Source organism: Scatophagus argus, chromosome 7 (genome assembly GCF_020382885.2).
Source record: "Scatophagus argus isolate fScaArg1 chromosome 7, fScaArg1.pri, whole genome shotgun sequence".
Classification (NCBI taxonomy): domain Eukaryota; kingdom Metazoa; phylum Chordata; class Actinopteri; family Scatophagidae; genus Scatophagus; species Scatophagus argus.
The window spans coordinates 21362092-21376601 of NC_058499.1; the positions used below are offsets into that span (position 1 = coordinate 21362092).

General features: G+C 40.3%; 1 protein-coding gene across 1 annotated transcript in view; it reads left to right on the forward strand.

Annotated features, from left to right (window-relative positions):
• The window catches only part of galnt18a (UDP-N-acetyl-alpha-D-galactosamine:polypeptide N-acetylgalactosaminyltransferase 18a), a 122428-nt gene that overhangs the window by 66753 nt on the left and 41165 nt on the right, over positions 1 to 14510 (forward strand). Inside the window, exon 4 of the mRNA XM_046394070.1 lies at positions 5300 to 5486. Coding sequence (XP_046250026.1) covers positions 5300 to 5486 — 187 coding nt within the window. The remainder of the gene's footprint in view (positions 1 to 5299; positions 5487 to 14510) is intronic.

A 14510-nucleotide genomic window follows, 5' to 3' on the forward strand; every position in this document is an offset into this window, starting at 1 on the left:
CATGAACATACACAGACCAGAGTAAAATAAGAAGTTCTGGAAGTTACCAATGTTTCTGGTGAGCGCCAATACATTCTTATCCCAAATCATCATATACCAACACTTTGTCATGTCTTTGTGTCTCACCCAGAGGTGCGAGGTACCCTTTGTTGCCTGTGGCTGATGTGTAAACCTTTAACCTATGCTTAGCATGAAATGCCACTTTGATTAAGTTTAGGCATTAAAACAACATGAACTCTTGGTTGACCCACCACTAAACCCTGACCTCCACCACTCTTGGGACTTTCTTGCATTGTAACTATCTTGCATTGGGCAGTTGGTCTGATATTAGAGTGCCAAAAAGGCAGTATTTGATTCCCTGGGAATGAGACTGAGCTGTAAGTTCTTAGTTCAGTCAAAGTCTGGGTTGAACACAAACACACACAGGCACACTCCCACACACAGTTTGTTTTTGGCTAACTTACAGCTATTTCGCAGGACAGATAAACATAAAAAGCTGAGTGGTCAGATTTGCACAAATGACACGTGGAAAACATTTTTGTCGCTTTCTGTATAAACATACCTTTGTCATATTAGAAAAAAGTACAACACCAGTGGAAGCTGTGTGAAATCTGACAATGTACCTGTAGCTGTAGCTGAACCTAATAATTTGAGTGTATGATGTTCTAAAATAACCTTTGTACAGATAAACTCTTTTAGCTTGTGCATCAGCCTCAGGCAGAACTATAATTTTTTCTCATTCTCTTGATTTTACATTCATATAGTAACAATAATTTTGTGTGCTTATTACAAGCCTCATAGAACAGTTAGTGTGGCTAAGTGTGTATTCAAGAGAATTATGAAGACAAAATTAATCAGCAATAATTACGAAAGTAAAGATGTCAAGGAGATTGCTGGATCCAGTTTCCCAAAGCAGCTCGTCTTTTGTTTAAAGGCACTGTGTATTGAATATCTGACTGAAAAAGCTTTGTAAACATAAAGGGTAATGTGACATGGGTAGTGGGAAATTTTATTGGGAAATTTTCACTTTTATTTGTTTCAAGTCATGAAATAAATTTAAAAAAAAAACAACAGAAAAAATATAAAATATAGGAAGAAAAGTTTAAGGAAACAAAAGAAAACAGATGAAAAGATTAAAACTCAAAGGCTGTCCAATAAAAGTATGTTTTGGTGGTGACCTGATCTCGGGCAGATTGTTCCAGACTCTCACGGTCTGGTCTTGATTTGTAGACTTCTTGTTCAGACACATAAAAAGATTGTTGCAGCTTAATGAGATGTATATAAGTGTATAAAGTTAAGATAGGTCATATTTTTGGTAAAGATGACAAAAACACATTATGTCAATCATTAATTAATAAATATCAACAACTATTGTCATTCAGTAGGGAACTAACAGATGGTAGAATATGATTTTCCGTGTGCTGGGATCCAAGCGTCTTTGTTTCATTCTGCTGAAGAAACTTGCTTGACATCCAGATTTTCACATCACGAAGGCTTTCCTTAAGTGAACTCAGAATTCCAGCATTCTTACAGGCAGGTACATCTGAACATATCATCAGCATAAAAGTGAAAAGAAACACCATGTCTACATGAATAATGTGCCCAAGGTGCCCAAGGGAAAGAATTTGACAGATAAACCATTCTAAAGTGAGATATCCCCACCTATTGTCCAACAGGATGCTGTGGTCGGTAGTGTGAAAGGCTGCACTGAGATAGATAGAGAGATAGATGACTTTATTCTTCCCAGAGGGAAAATTAGGTTGTCATAGCAGTCCGGTATATTTGAATGCAATAAAAATACAATAGCACAATAAAAATACAATAGTAATAGTAAAAAATAGAATAAAAATACACTTAAAGGACACTTTCAAAAGAACACAAGATAAGGTAAGTGGGTATATGCAGTGGTGCAGTGGCAAGATGATGGTAATAATACTGATGGTAACATTATATAATACAGTACATAATAACAGTATGTAATGGTAGTAACAACAGTACATAATAATAGAAAAAAAAATAATAATACCAATAATATATGTACACATACGTCGGATGCATATGTGATGGGATTCAGAGTGGAAAAGGTGACAGGTAGATTTAGTCCAGGTGTGTATTTGTGGCTCTGACAGAGCTAGATGAGTTTTAAAGTAGGAATAATAGGAATGATTTCCTGTATCGTGATCAGCGGAGTTGAATGAGTGTGTTGCTGAAGCTGCTCTTTAGCTTGTCCAGTGCTTTGTGGAGGGGGTGAGAGGGATTGTTCATGATTGCCAGCAGTTTTGCCAACATCCTCTCCTCCACCACCTCCTCCAGGGTGCCAAGTTTACAGCCAACAACAGACTCTGCCTTTGTGATCAGTTTGTTCAGTCTGTTGGCGTCCTTTGCCTTGATGCCCGCAACCCAGGACACCACAGTAAAAAAGATGGTGCTCGCCACAACAGACTGATAAAACATCTGCAGCATCTTGTTGCAGACATGAAAGGACCTGATCCTCCTCAGGAAGTAAAGCCAGCTCAGGCCCTTCTTGTAGATGGCCTCTGTATTGGTGGACCAGTCCAGTTTATTGTCCAGTGTTACACCCAGGTACTTGAATCCAGTAAGGTCCTGGATTACAAGGGCTGAGCACATGGCAGCATCACCATCATCATCATCATCAGCCATTAAAGAGGCTCTGACACTTCTAGAAATCAAACTGAAACTGTGCTGAGAGAAGTTGCATAGACATAATTTTTCTCCAAAGAGTTATGATATAAAAGATAACTGTAGTTTTAGAAAAGGAATTATCCAGCCTGGGCGGCACGGTGGTGCAGTGTTTAGCACTGTCGCACTGGGCCCCTCTGGGCAGAGTTTGCATGTTCTCCCTGTGCTTGCTTGGATTTTCTCCGAGTACTCCATCTTCCTCTCACAGTCCCCAAAACATGCACATTAGGTTAATTGGCTACTCTACATTGCTCCTAGGTGGAGTGTGTGTGTATGTGGTTGTCTGTCTTTGTGTGTCAGCCCTGTGACTGACTGGCGGCCAGTCCAGGGTGAACCCTTCCTCTCGCCCCTAGTCAGCTGGGATAGGCTCCAGCTCCCCGCGACCCTGATGGATAAAGTGGGTATAGAAAATGGATGGATGGATTTACCCAGAAAAACTTTTTTAGCTTCAGTGTGGCAGGTTTCAAAATAATCCAGAACTGCTAAAATCAGACGGCCCAACAGTTACTTTCGAAACAAAGACTTCCACATATAAAATGTAAAAACCTCGTTGGGCTGGAAGACAGATTTAACCACTTCAGAGTAATTGGCATTGTGGGTAATGCAGTAGATGACTCCTGTTTGTCAGGAAAATGAGATTAAGAAAATATATAATGTTCAGAAAGTGGCAAAATAATGTAGGCTTTGAAAAAACTGTTTTTGCATTGCCACTGGTGGTGGTGAAAAATTATGCACACAACAATGATCTAAGAAGTTGTCAACTTGAAGAAATCAAATACCATTTGATTCCTTCTGATAGTGAGAATACATCAATTTATCTTCCACTGAGGATCTTCTAACCATCTTGTGTGGCCGGACGAAGCCTAAGAGTTCTTCAGTTTTTTTAAAGGGCTGCTGGCAAACAGTATTCCTGCTGTTCAGACAGTCAGGTACATTTGAGTAAAAACACATTTCACAGCAGGGACCAGCCGTCTCAAAATTAATTGGGAAACGGGAGGTGCGTTTAATTAACGACTGGATTTGTTATGTTAGGAAGTAATCTCATATGTATGTGTAACACAATAAGGTGAACTTCAAATACTTCCAACTCCTGTTTTAAATGAGCCCATCTTTCTTCCAGGTCAGCAGCAAACTGTGGCTCATTAAAGGAAAACAGAGAGACTAGAGAATCCAGGCTGATGGTAATAATGAATAGAGAGGGGAAGGCAGCAGCCGTAGCCTGCAGGCAGGATTAGAACACAGAGAAATCACAACGAGGAAATGAAGATGTTCGCTGCTCCACTGTGGGTAGTCTGTGTGTGCGTGTGTTTGTGTGTGTGGTGTGTCTGTGTGTGTGTGTGTGTCTGAATCTCTTCCTGTATGTCTGTCTGACTACCTGAATGTGTACAAGGCATATATGAAATCAATCAAAGAAAGAAAAAGAGGTGGATGATATGATGTTAAATACGTATTTTGGCACAAAGAAATTCTGGGCCATGAAACCAACAGCTTCACAAAGTAATTCAACTGTGTTTATATGTATTTCCACACATATTTAGATTAAAAATTTGACAAAATCCAGACAGAAAATTCTGCGCTGTATATTTTTCCTAGTAGAGACCCACTTTATGATAGGGAAAACATCTTACAACCTGACTTTCATTTTTTCTTTTTTTTTTCCAGCATAACTTATGTCTGACTAAATTCATTACTGTAATGTGGGGATGTACAGTGGAGCAGTCACTCACCCACAGGAGTGATCAGACAGGATTTAAACAACAAAAATGAAGTTGGCCACAGGTGTTGGCACACAGCTGCTGTTCATATGCAACCCAAAGTTGTTGGATGGTATTGAGTCCGAGTCTTTGTGTAGCCTAATCAAGTTCCTCCACATCAAACTGGAAAACTATTTTGCTTTGTGCATGGGAGCCCTGTCATTCCGAAAGAGGAAAGAGACTGCAGAAACTGATGATAGAAAGTTGCAAGAACACTGTATACTGTACTGTAAGTAAAGAGGCATAGAATGGTAAAAACTGGGCCAGAAGACACTGAGACATCCTCCTTTTTGTAAGTATGGGTCAAGCTGCAAAAATACTTTGCATAATACAGCACAAGAGCATTTCTGCTGGACTTTCAGTGTCTGGTAGCCAGTTTGTGATGCATCTTTGTGTGGAAAATTTGTAGCATACAATTGGAAGTATGGAGCTCAAATCATGAGCAAGCAGCCCCAGAAGAAAACTACACAGAAATATGTAGATATTTCTGCTTCACCCACACTATCAGTTGTGTTACTAGTCAATAGGACAGATGATCAAAGCTTGTGTTATAAAAGCAGGTTCTCCTTTAAAATGAGCAACTTTGAATGTATGTTTTTATTAAAGATTATGCTGAAAGTGTTAATATACATTACCTACAAGCACACACACACACACACACACACACACACACACACACACAGAGTCACAGTCAGAGTCAGAGTGCATTTCCTGAGTGCTGTGTGGCTGTGGGAGTTTCTGTGGAGCTTTGTCGATAAGATCAATTCTGCAACAGGCATCAGTGAGTTTACTTTAACTTCTCAGTGTGTGTGTGTGTGTGTGTTTGTATGTCGTTCTCTTTCCAGTGGAGCTGAAAGAGCACCTGCAGAGCTTTGTGGACGAGACCAACGCTCAGCACAGCCCAGACTTCATCAAGGTAGTCCGTCACGACAAGCAGGAGGGGCTGATCAGGTCCAGAGTCAGTGGATGGAGGGCCGCCTCCGCTCCAGTCGTCGCTCTGTTCGACGCACACGTGGAGTTCAACACCGGATGGTGAGCGGCTGCTTTCACTGTGTACTGTACACTGTAACTGCAGCGATGTCTGCAGTAAAACTACTAAGTTAAAGCTACATCTAACAGTTGCACAGCCAGACACCTTAAAAGGTCACCTCATTAACGTGCTCGTGTTCACCCGGTGACAGCCGAGGAGTCTAGCTTTCTTGGCTGCCTTGTGTCCAAGGATAAGTCTGGTCATATTTTATTTTTTTTTCTGCAAATCAAATCTCAACTCTCATGAAAAGATCAAAACAATCAATCATTGTCCCCTGCTGAAACATACTGTGTGTGTCCAAAGCCTACGTCAAAGCCTGAAGATGATCATTATCAAAACACACACTGTAGTTTATTTTTGACTAAATCAGACACACACGATCCTGCTGTTGCACATACTCACTAAAGAATATTAAGAATAGTAGTGACTACAAGATAGGGAAGACAGATAGTATTGAGAAAAACATGCTGGTTTTTGTCTTTTCCTGGCATTTGTCGACAAGAACAGAAATATAAAATACTGCCAGTCCTCTGAAAGAATACTCTTTTTTGGAGTAGCAGATATAACATGTCTTTTTCCTCTATCCTCTTATAATATTCTAATTTTTGGTTGTTGTCCCCATTGTGTGTTTTTGCCAGCATGTACTCCTTGTGTAATAATGAAAAAATACACACCCTGCAGACTTTGTAGTTCCTGTAACACACTCCACTCACACTGCTCACCAATTGATCTGTATGTTCAGTTTGTTCTAAATTACTCTAAATTCACAACATACCTAAATACACCATTTCTATAATGTTTCAACGCCCCCTCTCAAGTGTCAAATGCTAGGAACAAACTCAACATGTCGAGCTGGCTCGATGGACGAGAAGTGGATTGTGCTGGTTCTGTGACCATTCTGTAATGTTCTAAAACATGTCGTAGTACATGTAGGTCAGGGTCTCTACAGTTTAGGCTTCAATTTATCTTCTGCAGTCAGTCTACATGGTTAAACCAGGCAGCAAAACGTCATTTGTGCAAACAGGGAAAGTACATCACATCTCAACTAGGAGGCCGTTGCATGGTGAGCACTGTTGCAAGTGTGTTTTTGAAGACTTCCTCTAGTCCAGCTACAGGGAGCCTGCTTGGACAAAGAAGAACAAAACTGAGGGAAGAATGAGAGACTGAATGTTAGCTTCTATTCAGCAGCCACTGTGTTTGAAAGGTTTCTGATTAAATCAGTGCCTTTGTTTTTCCTCAAGACATATCAGTTTATCAGGCAGAGCAGCAGTGAAGAACAGTGGATGGCACAAGACAATCTATTTACAAGTTGGTTCACAAAGGGATCATTCAATTTCCAGTCTTTCTGAGTGCTATTGAGAGCTGATGTAGCTGTGACCCATTTTCTTGTAAATTAATCATTCAAGCAGGTGCAAACCTTCAGCTCTAGAGAGCCACAGAGGCAGCTGTGACATACTGTATTTATTAGCATTTTAGGTCACAACATTATGAGAGCCTGGCAATGAAATTATTTAATCCCAGACTCACCTGTGTAAAAGAGAAGTAGAGGTGTTTGAGATATTTTGTTAAGTAGCTGAAGTTGCTGTGGTCCACTCAGGCCTAATTAAACCTGCAGTCCTGTGGTTATCGCCTGTCTTTCCTGGGAGCAAAAAACTGCTCAAAAAAACATCCCTAATGGAGTTGTGAATGGATGCTGACTGCTGCTTTGGTTAAAGAAAAATTTAGCCACATTTACAGCACTTAAAGGTGCTCTGAGGATCTTGATTTTGAACATCTGACACTGAATATTGGTGCTGTTACCTACAAGGTTTCCTAACCCAGGAATTTTTCCTCAAAATACAATTTGTGTGCTTGCAAAATGTATTTTTGTGCACTCAAAATTTCCCTTTGCGGGCTCAGAAATGTGGCATTCCATAATGACCAACTTTCCAACTTGCATGTGTACATATTCATCACAAAAACTGTACCTTGATCACATGTGCCTGCAAGACATGATGATCCCTGTTGATCGTCAAAGTGTGTGTGTATGTGTAGTGATATTATAGATGAAAAAATTCCTCACATGCTGAAAAAGATGCATGACAACAGATTGATTTAACAGTTCACTGGGCAGGTTTGTAGGTCTCATCTGCTGTTCTGTAACACACTGTTACACAGCTTTTCAGCTTTGCCTGAGGTGGGCTCAGGTGTTAATTTTGTTTTTTGTTTTTTTTTGTTTAAATATTCAGAGAACGAAGCTGCGACAGAAACATGATGAACCTTGTTAAAGTTAATCTCTCATCCTTACTTAGAAGTCACATATTTTTTTAAAGGATTTTTATTCCATTTGTGGCAGCAGTATCACTGAAAATGATACACAACAGTGCATTGTGAGTTTTTTACTCACGCTGCACAGCGACATTTTGGAATGTCAAGAACAGTTTCAGTTTCTTTCATCAAAGTTGATGTTGTGTTAAACAGTAATGGGACAGGCGGCTCTAATTTTTGATGGATGTGCTCTTTTCGTGGACTCTAAAGAGTAATTATTGTTCAAAATTACAGTGGACGGTCCAATCTGCTGCAGCATGCTGTGACTCATGTAGCTTAATCTGTCTTGCACACAATGAGACAGATCTAATGTTTGTGTCAGTGACAGCTATGTTAGTTTGTTGATTTTTTTTTTCCTATATTTAAGTTGTTAGGTCACCAGATTTTAGATCTCAGAATGTGAATATCAGTATTGTCTCTGTGTGTCCCAGGCAGACCTAAGACGACCTTATGTGGTGGCAAAATTGGGGGTTAAGTGCCTTGCTCAAGGACACATCAGCCAGCAAATGGAGGGGAGGGGCATTTTTGCCGTTAATCACTCCACCACACCCAAATTTTTCCTGAAAGTCCGGTGAGGGAATGGAAATGGCGACTCCCTGGGGTCTCCAACCTCTAGGCCACGGCCCCCCCCCCCCCATACCAGACATTAATGGTGCCCAGAAGAAGAATTCTTTGAACTTTATTGATCTCCTAAATTTTCATTGTGCCATCATCAGGACAATTAGCGATTAGCATAGGTTAGCATGCAGATATGCTAAACATGAACATTACAAACTAACATTACCATATCAGTATTGTTACTGTGAGTTGCATACTCACTCACAGAGCTGCTCGTGTGTCTGTGTACTTTCTGATCCCACTGGGCACAACTCGACAATGTCACTTCTGCGACACAGTTTTGTTTTGTCTTTGTCATGGCACTATCAGGAGCATTTCAGCAACAAAGCTTTTTGCCTGCCTGACTTTGTTGATTTGGTCGTGCTTCTACCATGGGTAAGTAGGCTGCATAGTTAAATGGTTTCTTTTATTTGTGTTTCAACAAGTGGGAATCTGCAAACTCTGGATTATTTTAATAGACTGATTGCTCTATGAGTTCCGCTGTTCCGTGCCGTGATCAGTGCAACTTGATGCAGTTTGTATCAAAAATACACTAGTGAGTATTTTAAGCGTAGCAGAGCAAAGAGCCACTTCTGGGAAGCTTCTGAAAGGCGCTGCAGCACTTCTAGTTGAATCACAAGCATCCTTTGCCTGGTGGAGTCAAGTAACAAGGAGGGATTTAATGCAAGGAGTTGATGGGAATCATGCGTAGGTTTTGGTTAGTTGTCCATTGATACCACCACAACACAAAATGCATGTCTTGTACCTGATAAGGCTATTTCTGGCTGTTATTATATCACCCATAAAAATTGTGTTTAATATGCTCAGTGATACAGAGGGGCTGTGGGCTACACACTCACTTCATCCGTACAGGTAACACCCTGTATGGTTACTGAAAAAGACTACCACTATGTAATCGCTATCTTAATATTTGTTCATTGACACAAAGCCTGAAGTCAGTTCTTGGAGTCTCCACATGATCTGTCTATTGATGCCAAAGCCCAGATGTTTTATTACATTTTTGTAGAGGAGTGTAGCTAACAACATCACTTCTGTAATGTAATAGCTGTGACTGTAACTGTAGCTGGAGTATACTATATAGACAAAAGTATTGGGATGGGGCTGTTTGTCAGGACTTGGGCTTGACCCTTGAGCCATGACCTGAACCCCATCCAACACTTTTGGGATGAGCTGGAACAGAGATTGTGAGCCGGGCCTTTTGGTCCAACATCAGTGTCTGACTTCACAAATGCTCCACTGCGTGCATGGGCAAAAATTCCTACAGAAACACTTCAAAATCTTGTGAAAAGCCCTCCCAGAAGAGTTTATGCTGTTAGAACGCGATGTCATTAGAGTCCCTATTGGTGTAATGGTTGGGTATCCCAATACTTTTGTCTGTATAGTGTATGTTAACCACTGTGGTGCATCAGCAAGAGTGCAGGGATGTTACCTTCACTGATGTTTATTAAAAACAACAGGCAGTTTGATGTATGTAGTTATGTTTTTGAACACATATACATGGACAACTTATGGATGGCAAACTGTTTACATATTGTATGTATGCTGAGTTTGCCATCGATACATCAGATGCATTCTCTTCTCTCATCCACTTTCCACTGTAAACTGTGTTGTAAGAGTTTGCAGGCAATCAAATGACAACGGCATTGATTGGCTGATCCCTGCTGCCCAGTTGACTGACTAAACTACCATTATGTCACATCAGAACTTGCGCACATTGCTTACATACATACCAAGTAACCCTCTAAAGCAGTCAGTGAGTGGACTGCGGGTGCTGGGGCAGGGACAAAAAAAGGAGAAAAGCTGCTGCTAAATGCCCTTGTATTCAGATGTATTGCAAGCGAGGATGTGGTTTGTGTTTAAAAAAGAAAAAACACAATGTGGAGATTAGCCTGGACTGATGTTAACTTCCCAGCCTGAATTATTATCCCAGTGCACCCGCTTTTCTTGTTGCATCCACTAGCATTTTAATGAGGAAATTCCCATTTACTTTATAGCTCTCAAACTTAACATTTAGTTCGTATTAATACCATCTATGTGTCCTGTCATGACGAGTATGTTGACACCCAGCAGAAATGTTTCCTAATGATTCCACTAAGTACTGTTAGCAATATGAGCAGTACCTAATTGGCTGAATTAGGTACTGCTCATATTGCTAACAGTACTTAGCAATATGAGCAGTACCTAATTGGCTGAATTCATTAGTATAGCTGGTTATGTTTAATTTTTCACACTAATGAGGCTGAGCGTCACAACACATTATCATAACTAACTTTTCTGACAAAAATCGTGTGGTGTTTTCTTTGAAACGCACATCTAATGTCAGCCTCTGTGAGCTGCAGACACTTCATCACGTCAGGGCCCCCTCTTTAAAACACTCAGATACAACAGCACTGCAGTGTACCTGTTAATCATTCTGACAGGCTGAAAAATATAACACACGTACACTCAAATTACAGGACACGCGCACGCGCACACACACACACACAAGTACAATACCAATTCACAGGCAGGTAACCCATTTGTGCATGCTGCTTGCTTTGCTGCTCTTCTACACGCACGCACGCACACACACACAGACACACACTTCATTATAATGTCTGAGTTGCATCCAAAATAACATTTGTTGCTGCTGTGTTCCAGATTAGACAAGAGACACTCACAAGGTTCTTAACCCTTCTACTCCTCAACCCACTCCACCACCCCCTCCTCTCTGTCTCACACACACACACACACACACACACATACATAGAACCCACAAAAACCTCCCTCATATTGCCACAGAGAGCGTACTGGTCTATGACTAATGAAATCATTCTTGGCAGAGATACAAAAGAGCTCAGCTGGCGATAAACACTTTTTTGTGTACTTTCTCCCCTCTCTTTAAACACACACACACACACACACACACACACACACATTTGCAACATTTTTATTGGTCTGGTGCTACATTCCTGTGATAAGTTGATGTTGTGTTTGTGCCAGTGTTCATCGCACTCTCTGCAACTCATCGGATTTCACACGTAATAATCAACAAATTGTGTATATTCCTCGTTTGCTTTCTGTCTTTTCTCCCTTTCTCGTGTCCTTTCCTTTATCTTCCTCCACTAATACTTTCCTCTTAATCCTCCTTCCTCTGTGCGCCTTCCTCCGCTTTGAAACTCGCCCACCCTCTCGCACATTTTATATGTATTTTTCGTAGAATTGAGAAATTACTGTATAATTACCAACAAAGGGCTGACTGCTCGATCTACATAATTGTCTCTGCTGTACACTGCAATTATCTTCTATGTTGGCTATTTTGAGTCAAAAACAAGTAATTATAGGGTCTTTCGTGTTACAGAGATTGTCTGACTGTAATCACAATAATCCCTAATCATGTCCACCTACTGTATGCTATAGTGCTGTTCAAGTAATCTCCACGCAAATGGAAGATGCCTAAAATAACATAATTACATTATGAGATATACATGTCAGTGTGTAGGGATCTGCAAGAATAATTAACAGAGTAGTAGCTGCCTAAGAAAGCAATTTTAGTCTCATCAGTCGTGAAGAGCTTCTGGTCAATTGAGCCAGCATAGCAACTGAAATGGAAACAAGCGCAGAGGCAAACAGTACTACTTTACTTGTAGTAACACTTTTTTCTCCCCAAAATACATTTGATATTTATTAAATCAGTGTGTAAGACAAAGTAAATCTGAGAGGTCACAGAATGATTACATCTAATAAATATTTTGAAAGTAACAGTTAGTGAAATGACTATGTTTAATGGCAGGTGTTAATTATACCAGAGTTAAAAAGAAAACCAAGTAAATGCTAGTGTTGGTACCAACCAAGCCTGTCGCAACACGGCAGGCAACCTTTCCTTAAATGATCATCAATCAACAAGGTTTTGAATATGAATCTGTTAATCACAGGATAATCATTTTTCACTGAATAAATATATAAGACCAACCATATCAAAGTCTGTTATTTTAAATGAAAAGCTTTTTTATGTTTTTGTTTTTTGTTTTTGTTTTTACATTGAATTGACTGTTGATGATGGTCTACTTATCTACACACACACACACACATATATATGTCTATATATGGAATGGTACTATACTATACTACTACTTTATACTTACCACCATGTGTTTCAGAGCACTCAGCTCATTTCAGTATTCATCTGGTAAAAGAATAAATAAACTCTAATAAAGAATGAATAAACTCTTCAAACTTTACCTTTACCAGAGGTTTCCTTGATGTGGAGGTCGCATTAATTACATCGCTACCTGATTATAATTTTTCCTCCAATAACTGGGCGGTGTCCCTCTATGGATTTATGCATTTCAGTGTTTATGTGTGTGTACAGAGCTGTGCAAAGTAAGCCAGAGGCGAGGTTCACCTCTTAACGAGCAATCAGTGCGCAGGATAAAAGAGTCGCCCCTCCTCTCTGATGTTGGGACCATGTGATGTTATTATCATATATCTCTGTGGGGCTGAACTGATAAAACATGAATGACTCTGAGGTACGGTGCCTTGTTTGTGTTTTCTCTCTCGTGGGACAGTCGAGGGTAGTTTGCATTTGAACAACAGCCTTTGGAAGTTTTTCCCCCAGGACTGAGAATATAAAGATTTTTTTTTCTCTCCAGTCATCTAACGTGTCTTCCTGATCGACAGTGACAGTTTGAACCAGATGAACAGTGGTTTTCTTCAACGGTGTAAATTGTAAATGGTGTAAATTCTTTTCTCATTTTCATTAACCAGACATGAGATTTTCTTTTCATAAGACTGCAAAGAGATTTCATTTTACTGGAGATGTGAGGCCCTGCAATTGACTGGCAAACAGTCCAGGGTGCAGGGCTGGGGTGGGGGATAGGTTCCAGCTCCCCCACCCCAGCCCCAACCCCAAATGGATGGACATGCTCAGAATTTTGGAGGAATTTTCTTTTGTTTCTCTCAAAATTACATTACAATTTCACATTGGCCTTTGGATTGCTGTGCTGATTTGTCCAACACTGAACCTTTCAGGCCCTGAAACTTTTTTCTCAATTAGTTTTTTTCCTTGATTAATGGGATCCTACATGATCCCCCTATTTTTACACTAATTATTCATATGATTTAAACTGTGGTTTATTTCTCTGGAAGTGTTACACCATTTTTTAAAAAGGCAGTAATGCTTTTACAAACATATTATTATTCAGGCAAAATCATAATCACATTTTTTTTACTTATGGCCCTTGTGGGTTTTCTGTGACCAAGAATATTGTCCAGACCAGGGAACCCTGACTCTAAAATTACAACAGTCCAGGCCTGAGATCACAGCACTGCAACATAGCATCGAACAGCTGAGTAGTGTTGGGTCTGATCTTAGTTTGAGGGCTTAGATTCAGTCCTGTCAGATTTCTTTGAGCTCTGTTAACTGTATCAGATCTTTCCATCGCTGCTTACAGTCACTATTTTTATAACTGCTGAAAACTCCCACAGATCATGTTGTTTATGATGATGCTATGAGTTGTCATGTCAGTAATGGAATAACGGCATATTGTGCAGGATTTAATGCAGTAATTGTGATATTTACTGCTTTTTCCCTCTTTTTTGATATGTTGTGAACTGACTTAATCAGCCTTGCCGCACCTCTCCAAACTAGCTGACTAATCCAACTTATTTTTGAAGAGTTAAATGGTAATCTAAAATAAATCTTTCTAGGTGTAATAATGAATCAGCATGGTTTACGCATTAAATGAAGCACTAAACACACAGAACAAAAATCAAATAAACAGCATATCCGATTGCATAGTGCTGTTATCTGTGGCTGAGCGTCAATCTACCTGCTGGTTCTCTTTGACATGAAGTGCTCCTCTCCACTGGCACCCCCGCCTTCAGCAACACCTCTGTATCAACAGCACCCCATGATTACTGCCAACAAGCCTCTGAGATCTTACGAGTCATCATCACAGCCACAGCCCTGCAGCTTAGCCTTCAACATCCACTGAATTCGATACTACCTGATCAAGGGCTCTGTCTAGTTTGTAGTCCAGGCTCTAGTCGTTCCCTATTTGGAGTTCCAGAGGGGCTGTCTGTTGGCCCTTTCAACTCCTCATGCTTCAGCCAACCTCACC